A 21059-nucleotide genomic window follows, 5' to 3' on the forward strand; every position below is an offset into this window, starting at 1 on the left:
ATAAAATTGATTAACAGGAGAGAGTTCTTCTTAAAGGTACCTATTAGCCTGAGGACCTGTCTAAACTGCAGCAGTTGGAATTACACTGACTGTGATATTTGAAGACAGAAAACAATCCAGAGTCTGAAAGATTCATTTCATGATCTCCTGTAGAAGACCTTTCCTGCTAAATAGTAAGGCTGTAGGATTCATGAAATGATAACAAGTGGTGTAGTTTCAATTAGGAAGAAGTAGGTGGGACTGAAGCATACATTCAATATAAAGAAAACTTTGACTTGTAAATATTCAGGGCATGTCTTATAAAGGCTTTTTTTTTTAGCCTCTAGAATGCAGCAACAATATTATAAAAAATCCGTTATTTTTATTCACACTGGTTTTGGCTGGGATAGTGTTAATTGTTTTCATAGTATCTTGTATGACACTATATTCTGGATTTGTCCTGGAAACAGTGTTGGTAACACTGGGATATTTAGTTACTGCTGAGCAGAACTTACATAGGGTCAAAGCTGCTTCTGCTCCTCACCCCACTCCACCAGCGAGGAGGCTGGGGGTGCACAGAGAGCTGGGAGAGGACACAGCTGGGATAGCTGACCTAAACCAACCAAAAGGATGTCCTGTACCATGTATTGACATGATCAGCAATAAAAGCTGAGGGAAGAAGAAAGTGAGGAACATTCGAAGTTTGGATGTTTATCTTCCCAGATAAATTTTCTACAAAACGAGAAACACTTCTTTGTCTCTCATTCCTGTACAATGGATTTGACAAAACTCAACTTCCAGGTATGGCAATGGTAAAACATTATTAAAAATGTAATCAATACTCTAAGGTATTTCCAATATTATTTCCTGACAGATGCATCATACTTAGATTGCATGTCATTGTTATATATCACAACAGGAGAAAAAGAAATAGACTTTTAAAATCATAGTGATATTCTTTAAAAAAACCACACCAAACCAAAAAAAACCCCATGAAATTGTATTTAAACCAGTTCTTGGAGGGAATCAACTTTATTTTTATTTCTGACTTCAATGCATTTCTAAGAGAAAAAAATACATAGATTAATTCAATGATAATTTTATTTCAGAAGAATGATACTTTGTTTCTACTGCACCTTAGCATCCTTCAGATGTAGTTAAAACCTTAAGTGTGGAAAAAGCATGACTGAATAACACTATATGCAGTTACACTTACTGTACACTTGTAGTTGTCCCCTGAAGACATTTCTTCCACGAGAGTTTTCAGCCTTACATTCGTACATTCCTGCATCCTCTAGCTGCACATTAGGTATTTCAAGCACAGCTTGGGATTTTCTCAGGCGGGCTTTACTTGGATTATGACCATTAACTTTCCTCCATGAGATTGTTGGAACAGGGCTGAAATGTTTAGTAAAATTACTGTTAGCACTTTCCAACTATGAAGAATATAGGTTCTGTTATCTGGTAGTTTAAACACTTAATAATCTAAGTAGCAATAAAATATAACCACAATTAAGGTTCATATAATGCTTGATATAACTCACTTCCTGTAGGGAATCCTTAACAAGGGCTTTGCTACATGAAATGTGCCTCTTCATCCACCAGGGAGGCTAGGTTTTTATTGAGATCAAGTAAATCACTTGAAATACTCTCTCTACAGCTTCTTTAGCATTCTATGTTTCACTGTTGAATGTGTCCACTTGATAAGCAAGAGGAAATAACAATTTCAAAAGGTGGATGAATTAAAAAAATTCCAACAGGTTCCAATTTTCCTGCAACGAAATTGCAGTTCAAGAGATTGGTAAGTGATAGAGAGGATATCTTGGATAAATTAAGGTATTCAAGTTTTGGAGACTTTTTCTGTTGCAATATTCTGTGAGTTGCAAAACTGGTTGTGTAGGAAATATATATTAATTCATTACTGCTTCTGACTCGCAACCTGACATGACAGCTTGCAGGAGTGGAAGGATTTGCTATTCCACACATGTTTATGTGAAAACTGTAATCTATGTTCATACTGAGGAAAGAAATGGATTAGATAGTGTTTGCACTCATTCAACTCTATTTTTATCCCAAATACTTATTAGTTGTTGTGTACCTTTTTTTTTTTTTAGATACAGGCATAAATATATAAGGATTTAGAAAAGAAAAAAAGAAAAAAACTACAACTGTAGTTATAAAATATTTGATTGTGAGCAGAAAACTAGCCTGCTCTAGGTATTCCAGAAAATTCCCAGACATGTAGTTGAAGGTCAGAAGATTTCTCTGCTCTTATATCCTAAATGTCAGAAATCACTGAATTTCTTTCAGCCTACTAACATAATTACCTTTACAAAGCAAGCATACTGTCGCATATGGAATGATATCCTCTATTTATTTGAATATACCAGAAAGACACAATCATTGTTTCCTTTGTAAGGTTGCTGCACTGATTACTCAGCCTGACAAAAGATACTTTGAGTGTGTGTATTCATCTCTGAGTCATAGTCACTACAAAACCTCTCTATTCTTCAAAATGATCCTTTATCACTGTGGAAGAAATACATGTATGGTAATCAAATCACCTTTCTTTTTTCCTTAGTAAACAAAATAGACTGATCTTTATTTCCTCAGTGCTCCATTCATGTATGTCTTTTTGTTTTTGTAGATGGTTGTGGATCATATGATGGCTGTGGATTATACTAGCTCTTTTTTTTCTGTACTATATCACCATAGAAGCTTGATAGCTTGTTCATTATTAATCTTAATTTGTTTTCTTGCTGAATAATTTCAAATTTTTATGTCCTGTAGGCGTAGTTTGAGGACTCTTTTGTGTAGCTTGCATGGGCCTGTTTTATGAAGTTTTCTGCTTATTAGAAGTTATTTTTCATATTTTCAATTAAAAGATTAAAAAAAGAGTCCCCTTCTTATCTGACACAAACCCTTAAACTTGTTCAATTCTAAATATGAAGAATAAATACAATATTTTTGTTTCCAATACACTAATAAAACTCACTGTCTTTAGCCCTACCACTTACGATATACCTTTCAAATCCTTAGTCACATATTTTGCTATACTTTGATAGGTATTTGTATATATTAGGTAGTACAATAACACTAGTAGGTTGGGGGGTTTTTTTTCCAATTTATTAGCTTTCATTTTACTTCTAATCGCGCTTCACTTAGATATTCAAATTTATACTCTTTCTTGAGTTACTTTCTAGAGATTTTGCAAGTCTTTTGTACTGTATTCAGCTTTAAGTGTAAACTTCTTATATGCTTGTCTTCTTTCTATATGGATTATAAGTATGTCCTTATTGCTGGCTGCAAAACAGCCACCATGGCCAGGCAAGTGTTTGATTAATCAGTATTAATCATAACACAGGCCCACAGTTATATTTTATGCTGATACAATGCAGTACTACTCAGCAACTGCAGTTTTAGAAATAAAATAGGTAATCAGGTACACTTGGCACCATAAGGGTGCCATGCTTGTTTTTCACTATTATCTATTTACCTTTCAGCCCTATTTACAGTAAAATCAGTGACAAAAATGCTTTTGCTGTATTGGTGTGGAAGAAAATTGGTTCTGCTGGTAAGTGGAATTTTTTCCTGGTGTATATTTCTGACAAAGAATGAAGACATTATAAACTGTGAAAGTTATCCAATTTAGCTGCCATGAGATTATTCTGAAATGCATGTATTTAGAAAATTTCCTCTAAATTGGTTAGGGCTTGGTGCTGATAACATCAGGGTCACGGGTTCGATCCCCCTTCAGTCCCCATGTGTTGCCTGATCTAGTTGAGAGGTGTCCCTGCCCATGACAGGCAGGTTGGATTAAATGATCTCTAAGGTCCCTTCCAGCCTAGGCCATTCTATGACTTCTATGACTTAAATTGCATTTAACTATTCTTGTTTTGAAATTTGCTTTTGTGTCTGCTACAGAAAGCAAATGTGTACAACATGGGAAAGACAGGTGAAATTTGTTGAAATTTGTTGTTCTCTGGGTCATAAGGAACCATATTTTAAAAAACTAACTTTCTTCTTCATAAATATGAGTTAGTATAGTGGAGTTTTTCAAGGAGATAAAGTTACTTGAGCTGTGTAAATTTAATAATTTAAAAGGAAAATACTCCCTAACTGCAAATCACTGTTTGCAGACAACTATGAATTCTGTTTAATGAAGCTTATTTTCCTTGCATAACTTACAAGTGAGATATGAATTTTACATCTGAAATAAAAATATACCTATTTCCCCTCTGTGACTTGTGTGGGAATGAAATAAAATATATGAGTGAGGATGTGAAAGAATAAAATTGTCTAACTGTTCTAGAAAACTCATAAAATCCACCATAAAAGCTAACATATGCACATATTTTCATCTTTTCAAATGATCCACAGCTGTTTAAAAAATAGTGTGATAGCAGAAGTATCTCTCATATTAATATGAGTTTAATGTAATATGCATAATTGTTAAATCTTATAATCATTATAATACATTTTTATTTTGGTCTCAGCAGACATCTAAGAGAATACAGTTTCCATGTTTATTATAACCCTGCTCAAATTAATCTCCTACAAGTAACTTTGTTTGAATTTCAGTTGAATTCAGTGATAAGATTACTTCTCATTTTTGGAAATAATCTATTGAATGTGGCTGGTAAATATTAGCATCACTGAGGAAAAAATCCTACTTGATTCCAGAAATACCATCATTAGAATTCTCTTTCATCTGAGCTGAAATAAAAGTTCTAAGAGACCACTGGTGACTGTGATAGACATTACTGGGAGTTTGTTCACTTTGAATTTGAAGAAAGTGTGAGTTATATGTTTACATTCACATCTACAAGAGATTTTAAGAGTCAATTTTCAACAATATATTATTTGGGAAAAGCATTATTGAATTTGCTAAGAATTCTTCACAGGTTTCATTTGAAATAAAAATGATTTGAAAAACCTGTTGGAAGCAGTATAAATTTTTTTTTCCTATTTCATCTGAAAAAGAATTTCATTAGATTTATAAAGCATATGCTCGTTTCAGGAAAGGAGTGATCTGGAAACAAGAATAATATTTGAATTTTAAAATACCCTTTTTATAGATCTGAGCTTCTATTTTTTTTCAGCAATATTTTAAATCAGAATGCATAGGTTACTTTTTCTAGATTTCATTTGTACAAATTGATGTGCTCTTTTCAAATATTTTACCTTCTACTGTGATTTCAGTTCCTCTCCACAGTATTTCTCTTTACCATGCGTCACTATTCTGAACTGTCCCTTCAAATCCACAGGTTCCCATTATAATATATCTTGAAATCCTCTACATGCCTGTGCATCTGAGACCAGAAAAAATCCTTTCTCCTTATGCCCTCCAGCCTTGCAACTAGTTAAATATCCTTAAATTTTTACAGGATAATTATGTAGGACTAAAATGTCAAGGAGTATCATGAAATTCAACCATTCACATGGTTCTATCTTTAGAACATTCCATATAAATCTAATCTGGTCAGATGCAGAGATTTAGGAGACAAGATAATAATTTTTCCTTTTATTTGATTATTAAAAGACGGTTAGTACTCATGAAATATTGCAGCAGTGAGTACTGGCGATTTAAGAATAGGAATAGAATAGAAGGAAAGAGTGATGAGTTTGAAGCCTGTGTGCATGAACAAGTCCAGGTCTGCAAGTCATGTCCATACACACCTGTAACAGGTCTGACACGGGTACCAACTTCATATATTAATGTGGATGTTGTTTTGCACTACTGCTGGCTTGTTCTTTACGGCACAGAGCAAGGACAGTGTTCCTGCTTGGCTGCATGTTCAGTTCCACATCATTTTCTTCACATTTTAAGTCCTAACGTGTTAGAGCATCTCTAACACCTAGCACAGAGCTAAGGGTAATGGTTCATTATCTATAATGATTCATTATTCATAATGAATTATACTCCAGAGGCTTTTTTTCATTAATTTATCCAAGCCTAAATTGTGCACTCAGACTTGACCCTTAATTGTTCTATAGCTAAAGTCAGATAACATAATTGACACTTTAGGTGATTCCAAAGCTTTTTTCCAAATTCTTAAGTTCAAGTTAATCATGAACACAGGAACCACCTGACTAAGGTGTAATCAAGCAAGGGAACAGAAGATCACAATAGGCAAGCTATTGGTTTTGCCAATAGTAAGTAAGGAGGAAAAGCTATTCTGCAACTTTTTGTTTCTCCATTAAAAAATCAGATAAATATATTTACTCTTAATGAAGTCACAACAACACAGCTAGGAGATGAAAAATTTGGTAGAGAAGAGCCAAACATCTCTTATGAATTCAGTGTTGGCCACATTGCAAAATTCCATATTACATTTTTCTCATCATAGTATAGCAAATGCTGTATTGTGGGATGGAAGAGATGCTGAGTTACTACAACTGTTAAATAAGGACAGAAGTAAGCTCTGTTTTTTTCTTAGCCATCCAGTGACCTTTTTTTTTTTTTTTTCCTCATCTCTGACCTCAGCTTGCTAGCTGTGGGGTCTCTGAAATAAGTGGTCATTCTTCTAAAAAGTATTAAAAGACAGAACAACAGGTAAATTGTCAAAAGCCTGTGACTTGATCAAGGCTGTTGAGAAGAGAACCTGAAAAGCAAAAGATATGTATGACATCTGCTGTGTTAGTATGAGGAATAATACATGAAGAATTCACAAATTTAAGGCAGAGGAGATAAATGATTTGAAGCAGAAAATTTTTCTGAAAAGATGATATGTCTTTGTCAGGTGTTCATACAAATTCTCAGAGCATCAGTACTACAGTACCGCTGTGTTGTTACTTTGTGTAAAGCTGCTTTATATATGGATTTTCTCTCATGTCATTTTGCTCTGTTCCAAACTTTCCTAGACAGAATTTCTGTAGCTGGCACATAAATCCAAGATTTCCTGACTCTGTTGTATGGATATGGCCAGTGTATGTGTACAGAGCCATTCCAGAGGACTAGTTACAATCAGTCCAGGACTTCCAGAAAAAACAGGTCTACTAAATCCAGTGTGTCTGGTGCACAAGACAGCTTTGAACCTGCTGATTAGCTACAGAGTTTTAAGACAGTGAGTGTGAAGATTTCCAGAAGTGTTTGGTTTAATGTTCTTGCACCAGACAGTATTATATGGTGGTGTTTTTTTTTTTTTTTTAAATCCTGAAGAGAAATAGAACAATGGTAATTTTGGGGATGTACTATTGACAGTTGCTAAAATTTGTTTCCTTCTGATCCTCTCAGCCTCTGACACAGAGAGAAAGCCAATGTTTGTGTTTCTGAATACTACATTTGGAATGTTAAAAAACCCCAACACTCCTCTATCTTTAAACTTAAAGTAAACCTGTGTAAATTACTGAACAATGTTTTTAGTAGCAGTTGCAAGTTTCCTTTGATGGCTGTGAGAGAGGAAAAAAAAAAAGATTGTTAATATTGCTTCTTCAAGAACGACATTCTACTGATGGGAACTTGCAGTGTGTTGGAGTTTTTCCCCCCTTTCTCTATGTCATATGGTAAAAGCAATTAACCAAAATTTTAGATGTAGCTATGAAGCATTTGATCAAAGTAAGGTAGAGTAAGACCTGAAAGTGTGACTAGAGATTTACCAAAGAATCTTTATTACATTACTAGGAATCATCACAATATTTGAAACAGCATAATAAAGTCTATGTAAGAACAAGTTCACTTAAAGGAAGGCAGAAATCAATCCAGTCTGAAAAATAAGAACAAAATCCAATCCTGGTCTAGCACCTTATAACATAAATTCTTATTCAGTATGAGCTAACAATGAACTTTAGATTGATGAAAGTCTTAGAAAGATTTGCTTGACATAAACAGTATATGCTATCAAAGGAAGAAAAAAAATCATGCATCTATTCCTGTCTTATATAAACAAACTCAGCTTGAAGATGCCATGTCCACATTTACAAAGATTCCTTCATCTCATCATGAGTTGATCTCCTGGGGAAAGGACATCCCTACTTATAACCCTGACAAATGTTTTTCTGCTGAGACCATTCATTTCCTTCTTGGGTTTGTTTTGTTATCAGTAAATTTTAAGAGTGGCTTCCATAGATTTCAGGTTTGGCATTTGATAGAGTTAACAAGATCTTTTTCCTAAAGTGAGAAGCGGTATGATGGGGCATAGAGAAACATGCCTCAGGGAGGACCCTTGAAACTACTCACCTGTCAGTCTCACGTCTCTACCTGGGAAGTCCATGGAACAAATCCTTCCAGAAGCTATGCTAAGGCACATGGAGGACAGGCAGATGATTCAAGACAGCCAGCATGGCTTCACCAAAGGCAAGTCCTGCCTGGACCAGTACATAAAGGGTGACTACCAAGAAGAGGGACACTTCCTTTTTACAGTGAGTTACGTGGAAAAGACAACGTGTAATGGATGTAAGCTGCTCCTGGTGAGATTCTGATTGGATTCCAGGGGAAAGTTTTCACCATGAGAGCAATTAGATATTGGAACAGTCTCCCAAGGGAAGTGGTGTATTCCTTAACTTCAGACTGTTTTAAGGCTCAGCTTGACAGAGTGCTCTGTCATCTCATTTAAACTGTGTTTCTTTACCCTAAAGGTTTGGATCCTTGAGGTCCCTTCCAATCTGGTATTCTGTGATTCTATGATCTTGTGCAAACCATTATATTTGAATACTCTTTGCCATGGTTTCCCTTTTTTAAAAAGAGAAATATCCATTTTAAGACTCTTTGATTTGTAGATGAAAAATAAAATACCATGCTAAGAACTATTTTTGAGGGTGAAGGCAAATTAATTCCTGTGGACTTCTACACTCTGAATTTACTTAATAGCCAATGATGCTCAGATGCTAACAATCCTTGCTCCCCTAGGAATTTCCCTGTATGTAGGAAAAAAACACTGAATATTTGAATTCCTAGTTCCAACAAGGAATTGAATGTAAAGCATCTAGAATGATTTTATTTCATTTAATGCAAGCCAAGGAGTTGGCATGTCATTAAATTGTGAGTACTATAATACATTTAAAAGACAAGTCAAAATTAGCTTCCTCCTTGCCTGTAAATTGCATATTAAATCTGTTTAGACTTTCTCAGACATTCAACATTCATTTATCATTGCAATGACGCATCATGTCCTCTCATACTTTGTTCTGACCATCATTTCCCATGTAGAGGATAACAATGTATGTGCCACTGTCACAGGATTCAGTGAGAATGAGGGCTGTTAACCTGCTCTGATTGTCCTTAGTATAGAATCAAGTTATCTGTAACATCAAAGGTGTTTCTGTGTGTCATCATCACTGTGGGAAGAGGCAAGAACTTTTTTTGTGTTCATGGAAAAATATAAGGAGGCTTAATCATTTCTGAAAGACAGTACTTAGAAAGGAACAAGTGCTGGGGATGAATGGTCATTCCATGAGCTATGTGTGTCCTTAATAAGGAAGCATTCACTTCCTGGAGAGTTTCCGGTGGTTGTCCGAGGAAAAGATAGCTTATATGTAGGGAGAAAATTGTGCTTGTTCCAGCCACTGTATTCAACCAAATGTCAATCACAGTATTTCACATGTGATCTTATATGTCTTGACTGTCACCCCACTGCTGACATATCCCAAAGAAATCGCCAACAGAACTGTCATACTTGGTCCTAAAAACAGTGAAGCCTGATTTATATCACAGGTGTTAATAATCATTTTATACTTATGTTACATTCTCATGTTTATACCAAACAATGCTCAACTCTTGCTTCCCACCCTGACTAGTCACTCATATCAAGGCTCCTGGGATGTGGCATCAATCTGATCAGTGCATTATTTCTGCTGCTCTTTAGCATAATACCAGGGCTGGAGTGAGAGGTGGATTCATGGATTTGTATTAAGGAGGGCTTATGTCAGAAAAGAATTTGGTCTTAGAATAGAAGTCCTCATGAGACCTTTTTTAACACTGGATTAATGGGAGGAAGTTGGGGTAAGGAGGTTGGAGGAGGTACAGGAAAGTCTTGTCTGCATCTCTTGACAGTTTATAGCAGGACATGCTTCCTGCCAGGTCTGAAGCCAGGCATAATTTTATTGTCTACAGCCAACACATGAACACGAGTTGTAAAACGCCCTGGATCAGTATAAAATAAGTAACATTGAATTTGCCAAGATCAGCCAACAAAAGGATAACAGTTGAGGAGAGTGATATTGAAGACCTAGGACACAGTTTTAACTAGCAGACTAAAAACAATAGCTATGTTTTGCAAATTTCGTCTTTTACTATTAAGAAAAAATATGGTGTAATGCTGGAAACTTCTGTTCACATATGTTGAGGGACCAGACGGATAACTGCATGTGTTAGAGAAGTGTGCAAACTGGAGGCTCGTTATAGGCTTATTGTTTGTGAATTTTCTCATAGAAATGACATACAGCTAAAGTTCAGAGGAAGCAAAGAAAGGAACCAAGTACTACACAACTTTTGACCAAAGATACACTTTGTGGGTGCCTTTAACCTGCCTTATCTGAAATTAGCTTGTTTCCCATTAGAGTGTTTGGCAATCACTGATCAGAATTCATAGAAATATCTTCTTCACATCTGTCCTTGCAAAGTCTGTCTTTTTACACCTAAAAAAAGATTTGCAATATCTAGAAGCCTTCTTTATACCCATTACACTATGTCATTGTCTTAATGAGCAGCACCACCAAAAATACCTTCAAATATTTCATGTAATTCTCCACAGTTACAATCAAATATCCTGCACTGGATCATGAAGATTTTTTTATATTGCCACCCTATTCTTTGCCTAGATATCATATTCACTTGTCCAAACACTTTTTACTTCTGTTTATGCATATTGAAAAATCTTCAGTAATCTCTCTCTACATGTATGTAATCGACAACAAAGAAATTGATAGTGACAAAAAATAAATAATAACGTTTTTTAATAAAGGATAAAGAACAAATTTAGAAGTCTGTTAAAAGAAAATCTGTCAAGGAGATAAAATAAAATCGTATATTCCATTGCCCTAAAATATTTATTAATCAGAGATATTTCTTAATCAGATTTAATTAGAATTCACTCTTTCAAGACATTTTACTTTGTTTAGAAAGCAAGATCTAAAAATGGACTATCAGCTGAGTTCTTGCAAGCCATATTATAGACGGGATGAATGTTTAAAGTTGAGCTATGTATCTCTTCAAAACAAAGTTTATAATAGAAATGTTAAAGAAACATTAGGTATAACAGCATGAACAATGCTTCTACCATAACAGCCTCATCATATTTCAGTAATAAAAGGAAGTCAATATCTTTACTCTATTCTTATCTTCAACTAAGAATATTTCACAATAAAAACATAGTCTTGACATTAGTAAAGTGAAATAAGCTAACATTTAGAAAGAATATTGATATACTCTGTAGATGTTACTATCATACAGAAATAGCACCAGCATTTTGCTCAAAATTACGGAAAAACAAGCATATGGGTTTTAAGAAAAATTGACTGTCAACACTGTTCTCTATTGATTCTTTTGATTAAAATCTCTATGTGCTGATTTATGTAGTTAAAAAGTAATCATAGCAAAAAAAGGATGTATAAAACATATTTTTTTTTTAGCAAAATGATCCTTTTGGCAGTCTACATGGCCTACTTTAAAAGCAAGGATTGAAAACTTTGGTAACCTAAAAGTACAGCAATAGCCTGCATTCTCTAATTTGTACTAATGAGAAATAAAATATGATTATTTCCTCAAAATTGGTTGTTGGCACTCTCATAATAAAAACTGTGATTTTTTTTTTATTTTTTTTTTTGGCAGGAGCCGGAAAACCAATGAAATATAAGGTATATATAAAGAACAAAATAGAAGCTCCTGTATGGTGTGATGCATGGCCAAAATTGCAGTGAAGAAAAGGCCAAAGTGTCAGGTACAGTGTATGAATTATACAGAATTTAACATCTAAAAACTGTTGTGAAAGGGTGGGTGTAGAAGAATTTTTTGAAAGAGAAATAAGAAGTTAAACTAGAGTTGTATGCCAGAAAAAAACAAACAAACAAACAAATAAACCGGGGTACTTGGGGAAGAGTGATAAATTTCTGACACTTCATATTTCTTGCTTTCCTCTCCTCTGAGGACAAGGGTCTGTGTTCATTGATGAGGGCTGTAACTTAGAGATTTTTATGTGAGTTTGGATAAAATAATCCTATATTTTTATTCAAATGATGAAAACTTTTTCATTTTGAGGCTTTAAAAAAACCATCTATTTTCATCTATGCCTGCTTTTAAGTCTCATGTTAAAACAACAGTATTAAAATCACTTATAGTATAACTGTACTCCAGAGTCAGGAAGTACTGAAGAACTTTAGGATCGCCATCTCTGGAAGTGCTTCGTTAATGAAAATGTCATATGGTGGGGACAGAACTGAAAGTCCTTTTACCTATCAGCATCATTACTTTTATATCTTTTTAATGGGGAGCTAAATGAAGACATCAGAATTTTTTCTTTTTAAAAGTACATGGAAAAAGAAATGAAGGAATTAACCAGTTGCCTCCAAGATGCTCACAGAAGCTAAAAGTCAGCAATATTTGAGAGAAAATGAAAATGCAAAAAATGAAAATGAAAATAAAAATGAAACTAAAAATGAAATTGAAAATGAAAATTCTGCTGTCACAGAAAGCAGTTCCCAAGAAATTGTATTTCTGGAGTAGGTAAAGCCAGGAATGCTGTGATCTGTCCAAATGCCACCTGGGAGAATAATGATGTCTTCACCAGAACTTACCCAAAGAACAACATCAAGATCTATTTTCCTGATCTACATCATAAACTTAAGTTCTGACATTGAAATTATGGACTTATTAGAAAACCAGGTTTGTCTGGTCTGCAAACAACAGCCTCGTTATCAATAAGCTTATTTAGTTGTTTTATCAAAAAACAGGATTTTCATTTTATATGACAAAAGACACAAGCAGTGAAAATTGTACTGTTCAAAAGCAAACATTAAGATACTGCTGTGGGATTTCTTTTTTTAAATGTAGATATTTTGAATTCTTCTATTTATAAAGTTTAAAATGAAATTTTCTTCTTTTATAAATTATTGTCTTATAATTTTAACAATGTTTTATAGAAACCTTAATCCAGGTTTATCAGTTACTGTAAACTGAAATTATGTAGTTCTCTTTTATGAAAAGTTAAAAAAATAGAAGATACTAATATTTTGTTACTGCCAGGTTTGGTTTTTTTTAAATTTTTTTTTTAAAAAAGTTCTTCTGTGTTACTAGGAAACAACTCAACATTGAAATCTTCCTAACAAAAATGACATAATTAAATTGGTGGCTGAAAACATATCTGCACGCTATTTAAAAACATATATAAGTAACATAGATGTCATCAAAACACAAATTATTGTGCAGATATGATAGTGAAAATGGTTATAAAAACAACCTTTCAACAAAAGTGGGCCACTGTAAATATCAAGCAGAAATCACAAAATGTCACTAATTGAAAAATGAACACTGTGATACATAATACACTATATTTTGTCTGACTCCTTTATCTGTCATGTCTTCTGTTATACCTCAGCAGCAAATCATATCTATACAGGCAGTGATTTCTTAGCCAATGACTGATGTTACTATAAGCAGCATTATTTATCTCATACAAATAACACTATTTTGAGATATTTCACTCCTGTATTTGAATTATTTAGCAATGACAAACACTATTTATATGGCATCAGTAATGTAATAATTACACTTGTTACTGGACCAGCTACATATTGCTTGGGTCAGAGTGAAATCCTTCTCAGAGAATTTCTGTCTGTCACACAATTGAGATTTAATTTTAGTTTGGAGACAAAAGCTGCACAACTCTAATTTATTTAATTCCTACAGCCATAATCACTGCCAGTTCTAAATAAACACTATTAATAAATCATTAATCTGTAACTAAAGACTAAACTCTTTCTGGAATATTTGCCAAATGCCTATTTCAGAAATCTCGCTGGAACGTCTGTCATTCTCACAATTACAGTGAAGAGAGAAGAGATAGTATTTCAGACAGCTAAATTAAAGCATGAGAGAATCAGCAGCACATTAGTTGAGAAACTGTAATAACTTCTGAGTTATTTACGATAAGAATTCAAAACACCAGATCTCAAAATGCTAAATAAAGAAGGAACAAATTAGTTGCTGGTTCAGGCTGGTAATGAGGACCCGTGGAAGCGTAACAAGAAAAGATCCTTAGAAGCTATCAGGTATAAGAGCTGGAGACAAAAAGTGAAAACAATGAAAATGAGTAGGAAATCTGACGCATTTCTACTTTCCACATCAGCCTCCAGGTTTCAAATGAGGCCTGAAATGTCATTCATGTAATTATTACCATATCAGACTAAAAGCAATTTCAGCTCAGCTGATTTGGTTGTGCATTAATGGCTGTGAAAAGGAGATAAGGAATGTGCATGGTAAAAATAGCTGCCCATCACAATAGCAGCAAATGGGATCGAATTATTGCATAACCTTAAATTCCTTGATAATTCAGGTGGTTTTGATTTTTTGTTTATTAAAGGTTAGTGCCAAATATGAATGTGACAATTAGCTCATTGAAGCCTTTCCTGTAAACCTTCACTTCCCTTATGTGGCTGTTTGAATAGTGTCTGACTGTTTCTCAGAGACGTTACGGAATCTCAGGGCGCTGATGATGGAAGATATGAGTAGTTACATTTCTTGCCTGTCAGTCATGGTTGCAAAGAACAACATGTGGCATACCTCTACGTCACTGGGAAGTGACAGTTGACTTGTAACATGTCAGCAACTACAACTTAATTCCAGTAAAATGAAGAAAACAAGAACTAATGTGTTGGTTACTGCTTCAGCCATAGCCAAGCGTCTAAAATAGCCTTGTTGGAAACCATTGACCTGGCAGAAAATTGGTAAGTGTTGCTGACAGGAGAGAGTCTGGAGCCTCCATGGAACAGCCTTTTTCCTTATATATTTCAACATTTCAGGGAATCTCTCAATTTATTGCTTTTTTCATCTTCTCTCATATACCTCTTCCCTTATCTTTACTATATACTTTACTTTTACTCTGTAAAATATAAGACTTATTTTTTTCCCTGCAAAAATCCTTTTCTCACATTTCCTTTCTAAACTACTGCTTACATTTTTGTTGTGGATGGATTTGCAAAAGCCGCTGCCACTGTCTAATGGCTCCCAATACATGGGCTGTGGTCTCTCACTTTTCCTTTGGAAAGGTTTGACTATGTCCTGTCCCTACTTCAACCTCACTGGGCATAAATAGATATAATTAAAATACTTTGTCAGAATTTCTTTGTAATTATTTATGAATACTTTCTGTTGACATGCTTCCTGAGAGTACATGGATATCGCCAAACAGGAAAAATAGGCAAGAAGGGAAGCAAGTTGAAGATGTATCTCATCCAGCCTGTAAAAAGGAACTGTTAGGAGAAAAATCCAAACAAAAAAGTCCAGTGACCAGTTGCATATGAAGGTCAAAATTACTATAAAAACATTTAGAAAGCCTTTCAGTTAGTAGACACAGGTTTTAAAATGTTGCTGTGCAAAACCAGACCTGTAGAGCTAGCTTGAGTGGTTATCCCCAAGAAAATAGACTATTGTCCTAAAACTCCTTTCCTTTTGTGTTCTCCTCCTACATAGGTAAATAAGTAAGAAGAATTGATATGGAAGATATGGTACCGCTCAGACTAACTCATTTGTGAAGTTCCTCCACAGGAGTTACAAAGACAAATCCTTCCACTATTTCTTAATCAAAGCCAAGCTGTAAGAAACCTGAATGTGGCTTGATAAACTATTAACTAGAAAACCAGGCAGGATATATGATACTAAGCAGCACGATTTTGGGGGCTGGGGGAGAGATGTGCAAAAGAAACTGAAAAGAATTCAGTAGAATGTGATTTTTTTCAACATAGCTCCACAACATTGATGTGCTATTTCTGAAACCTACCCTCCATATTTGTTTATATGTCACTAGTGAAACACCACTAATGGAACACCTGTTTTTAGCTACATATATGTGCAGAAGAAGGAATAATTTCTTTGAATCACTACAATTGCTTTTTAGTTCTGTATGACTGTATACTAACCTTGCCACCCTTGTCCTTGGCACCAGTGACAGTAACTCCCACAATAAAACTGAAATGTTATCAATGTCGTCCTATATTCTGTAATCTGAAGAGTATATAGAATGAATTTCTCTTCATATTTAATTTGTATGAAATAGCAAAGAGGGATTTCTAAAATCTTTCACTCCCTAAACTCGTTTATCAATAAACATATAAAAACTCCTCGACATGAATACTAAACAACTGTTCTCTAGCAGTTCTGTTAGGTCAAGCAGAAACTAAAGAACTGGCTCTGCCACAAAGTGTGTTAGGACATGTTTAAAACATTATACTCTTAGTTTCATGTAGGTTATGTATTCTGCGGGGAAAAAAAAAAAGGTACTAAATTCTCCAATTGTGATGTTTTGGCAGAATCAACTCTAATATACTGATCTACAGTGTTGCAGTGTCACTGTGTAAGTCTGGTAAAATTTTCAACAAAAAATGTTCCTCTTTTTGTGTACAAGAAAACAGCTTTTCATCTTGACAGAGAGTCTTTTAACTTGGATGAATTACTGTCCACAGAAATGGCTGGGCAGGGAATTCATAATTGGCTATTTAGATAATTGGTTACTTTAAATGTGTAGTAAGGACTGACTATGAAAATGAAATCCAGCAAAATAATGAAAACGCAAATTTGGCATTTCACATCTTAATAAACAATGATGTCCAATTACGAAAGAATCTGTACTTACTTGCCGAGTGCAAAACACTCCATCTTAACAGTGGTTCCTCTTGCAGCTGTAACTGTGTAAGGAAAATGGACTTCAATTTTTGGTTCATATTCCCCCATCACACCTGGAAAATAAGGAATGTTTGAAATATGAAATATTATCAGTCCTCCATTTGCTGAGATTATCACAGAAAAAAACCCTGCAGCTTCCTTTTTGAACCTTCCTAGCAGTAAAAGTAGTAACTGATGGAAATAGTCTTGTTTGATCTACCATCCTCTGCTCAGGTCCGATACATATTTTATTAATGCTCTCCAAGGTTACCAGCAACACAAACATGAGCTCAAAAAAAAGGATTTCTTTTCTTAAACATAGGTTAATGTTTACATTAGAATCATTAAAGCAGGCAATCAATTTTAAAAGAGTGATAATTTTCGTATACCAAAGATCTGTTTACCAGTACAGTGACAATTACAACAAACAAATCAACATGTCATGCTGTGTTTGACTAAAGATCTTCTAAGCTAAGCAAGAAAAACTCAAGTGTAAGAGTATTTATATACAAAGATACAAACATAAATATTCAGACACATGTAAAGTTCAGTCATTTAATTTTCCGTGACCCTTTAATTTGGGAGACGATTAATTTTATCAGGACAATATGCTTAGTACTGTAAGATACAACTAGAAAAGCATTCAGGAATGTAAAAAATATAAACTTTGAAATGCAGTTATCTGGAATTTGCTGTGGAGTGACTGGCAGCTTTGGAGATTCACAAGAGTTTAGGAAATGAGAAATGAGCAGGGAAGGAAGCTAAGTTTTATAAGGTGAGGTGAGAGGTTTGTATTTGATGTGACTTGGAGAAAATGTTGTAATCAGTGTGGCAGGAGAATAATACGACTCTAGCAGCTGTGTCCAGTTAGACAGAAGATAGGTTACTGGGGTAAGTGATAATCAGGAGCTAAACGCTATATTAAACAGTGAGACTAGCTGAGATTTTTAGATGGTGAAAACTAAATAAAACCTGACTTATGGACTCAGCACCAACAAGACAAGTCCAAACTAAGTCTATAAAAAACAGTCAAGAGTCTCCAATGAATTGCAGAGCAAGCAAATAGGAATGAGAGGAAAAGAAAGGAGTGAAAAGAGATGTCTTGTGCAAGAAAGAGAAAATAAAGGAGCATAGGGAGGAACATGGAGGTAGGGGAATATAAGATTTTTAACTGAGAGAAGACCACCTGGTAAAGACATAGAAAAACAATCCACAATTTAGCAAAGCAAAAAAAAATATATAAAGCTGAAATGGTAAAACATATACTTCTAGCCCTTCAAATGTTCCTCATGAGACTCAAGAGTTTCCAGCAGGGTAATTCTCTCTTTCTCCAGTTGTCCCACAGGCTCCTGCAATTTGGTTCTGGAAGTTTAAAAATATATGCATTCAAACATATATTTGTGGGCTTATGTTTATTTAGCAAATCTAAATCTGTCTGATATGTGAATCAAAAACAGAAGTAGAAACCATAAAATGCTTTTAATTTAAACAATGTAATTCTATAAATGATTTTGTTTTATAAGTAATGGTAGATTTATTTTCAAAAAATGTAATCATGCAAGTATTACGTGTACTAGCACTATTGACCCCTTTTTCCTCAAAATCATGACTAAATGTTTTGACATTGCTTTACAAAGTTGTGGAGAAAAACTGCCCCTTGTATGAAAAGCAAAATTCTGAAACAATTTTAAAATTTAAAAAATTTTTGGGTTTTTCTTTTGTGGAAAAAGAGATATTAACCTTTGTGCCCTGGATATTAATAAAGTCAGGGCATCACCCAAGTGGAGTCAATTAAAATTTTCCCTATCTTAGACTGAAATCATTTGTCATCTAATCTATCATGAAAAATATATTCCCACTGGTTTGTACTGTATCAATAAATTTCATAATATAATTACATTTCTTGTGATTTCTTTTACTGTTTTCTGGACTTTTTATTTTTTTGTTATTATGAATACCAGTTTTTAATTCATCTCAGTTGAGTCATTAATGGTTTTATGTGTTATATTCCTGTTTAGCTGTGTCTTTTACAGATTGAAAAATCCCAGACCATTAATCCTTCCTTACAGTGAATCTTTAATAAAATTGTGATCATTCCTAGTGCCTGTGTTTGTAGCGGACATATGAGTGAATATTTGCCTTAAACATTTCTTGGTATTTTACAAACCCTCAGCTTGGTCAAACACAAGACCGGGTTCTGATCCTGTGTGGCAAACCGATAAGCGCCAAATGGAATGTGTTAGAGGTAAGTAGGAAACAGATGCCTCAGACAGCCTTGGCCTGAATATGGATGAGATCAGGAGTCCTGTAAAGGCAGGATGGCCTTGTCTTGTAGCATATCTCCCAAGGAGACAGGGCAATCGCATATGTTAATGAGGATTATGGAAAAAAATGAAGGACCTTGATCACCTACCTGGCATATTGCACATCCGCATGTAGAAAAGTGTGTATAAATTGAGGTGGGATAAAGCAAAAGGAAGAAGAAGAAGAAGAAGAAGAAGAAGAAGAAGAAGAAGAAGAAGAAGAAGAAGAAGAAGAAGAAGAAGAAGAAGAAGAAGAAGAAGAAGAAGAAGAAGAAGAAGAAGAAGAAGAAGAAGAAGAAGAAGAAGAAGAAGAAGAAGAAGAAGAAGAAGAAGAAGAAGAAGAAGAAGAAGAAGAAGAAGAAGAAGAAGAAGAAGAAGAAGAAGAAGAAGAAGAAGAAGAAGAAGAAGAAGAAGAGGAAAAGCAGCATGTAGACAGAGATGATGACAACAAGCAAAATTTAAGCTGTAGATCTTTCTATCCCTTTTTTTTTCGTGCTTGGATTTTTTTATTTGCTTGGGTTTTTTTTTTCATTTTTTTCTTATTGTTTTCCTCACAAGTCAGTTATATTTGCCTTTTTGCACTTGAGCTGATTTTCATCAACAATGACATCCTAATTTCTTTCTTTATTGATAATATTTAATGAAGTATGATATTTTTAGGTTTAGGTATTACATACATTTGTACTTGGTGACATTATTTATCACCTGTCCACTCAATATCATGATATTCTTTTGCAGCTGTTCGTAGTTTGCAGCTCTTCCTAGTTGTGAGGTGGATTGTTAACAATAGAATTGAGAGGGTTGTGATTAGTGACAGAGAGTCAACCTGGAGGCCTGTGGCCAGTGGTGGGTCCAGTACTGGGTCCAGTTTTGTTCAATACCTTCATCAATGACCTGGATGAGGGGATAGAGTGTACCCTCAGCAAGTTTGTTGATGATACAAAACTGGGGAAAGTAGCTGATAAACCAGGAGGCTGTGCTGCTATCCAATGAGATCTGGACAAGCTAGAGAGTTGGGTGAAGGTGAATCTCATGAAAAGTAAGGACAAATCTGGAGTCCTGCATTTGGGCAGGAGTAACACCAGGCATCAGTACAGATTAGGGGTAGTACTGTTGGAAAGCAGCCCCATGGAGAAAGACCTTGGAGTCCTAGTGGATTATAAGTTTTCCACAGGACAGCAATGTGCCCTGGTGGTCAAGAGGGCTAACTCTATCCTGGAGTGCATTAAGAAAGGTGTGTCCAGCAGGTCTGGGGAGCTTCTTCCCTCCCTCTACTCTGCTCTGTTGAGACTGCACCTGGAATACTGTGTTCAGTTTTGGGGTCCCCAATTCAAGAGAGACGTGGATCTACTGGAGAGAGTCCAGTGGAGAGCTACGAGGATGATTGAGGGACTTGATCATCTCTGCCATGAAGAGAGACTGAGAGAACTGGGGCTGTTTAATCTTGAAAAGAGAAGGGGATCTTATTAATGTACACAAATATCTGAGGGGTGGGTGACAAGGGGAAGGAGACAATCTCTTCTCAGTGGTGCCCAGCAATAGAACAAGGAATGATGGGTATAAGCAAGAGCATAGGAAGTTCCACCTCGACCTGAGGAGAAACTTCTTCACTGTGGAACAGTCTGCCCAGAGAGGTTGTGGAGTCTCCTCTGAAGACTTTCAAAGCCTGCCTAGGTGCGTTCCTGTGTGGTCTGCCCTGGGTGATGTTGCTTTGACGGGGGGTTTGGACTAAATGATCCATAGAGTTCCCTTCCAACCTTTAACATTCTCTGATTTTCTGAATCTCTGATTAGTTTTAATTTTAACTGTCCTTAAAAAATTTATATCAACAAGCTTTTCTACCTCTGCATTTACTTTCCGGATCATTTATGTGTTGAACGGTGAAGTCCCAGATAAGTAGTCTGTGGCTTCACTAACAGTCTCCCAGTTCTCTAAACTAATCAGATAGTCCTACAATGAGTGGGGTT

The 21059-nt window shown here is 35.1% G+C and overlaps 1 protein-coding gene across 1 annotated transcript in view; it reads right to left on the bottom strand.

Moving 5' to 3' along the window:
* The window catches only part of LOC104280991 (contactin-5), a gene marked incomplete at both ends in the record, with an annotated part of 47361 nt that overhangs the window by 14602 nt on the left and 11700 nt on the right, over positions 1-21059 (bottom strand). Inside the window, 2 exons of the mRNA XM_009878830.1 lie at positions 1196-1377; positions 16761-16863. Of these exons, the coding sequence (XP_009877132.1) occupies positions 1196-1377; positions 16761-16863 (285 nt within the window). The remainder of the gene's footprint in view (positions 1-1195; positions 1378-16760; positions 16864-21059) is intronic.

The sequence above is a fragment of the Apaloderma vittatum genome, unplaced genomic scaffold (assembly GCF_000703405.1).
Source record: "Apaloderma vittatum isolate BGI_N311 unplaced genomic scaffold, ASM70340v1 scaffold5301, whole genome shotgun sequence".
Classification (NCBI taxonomy): domain Eukaryota; kingdom Metazoa; phylum Chordata; class Aves; order Trogoniformes; family Trogonidae; genus Apaloderma; species Apaloderma vittatum.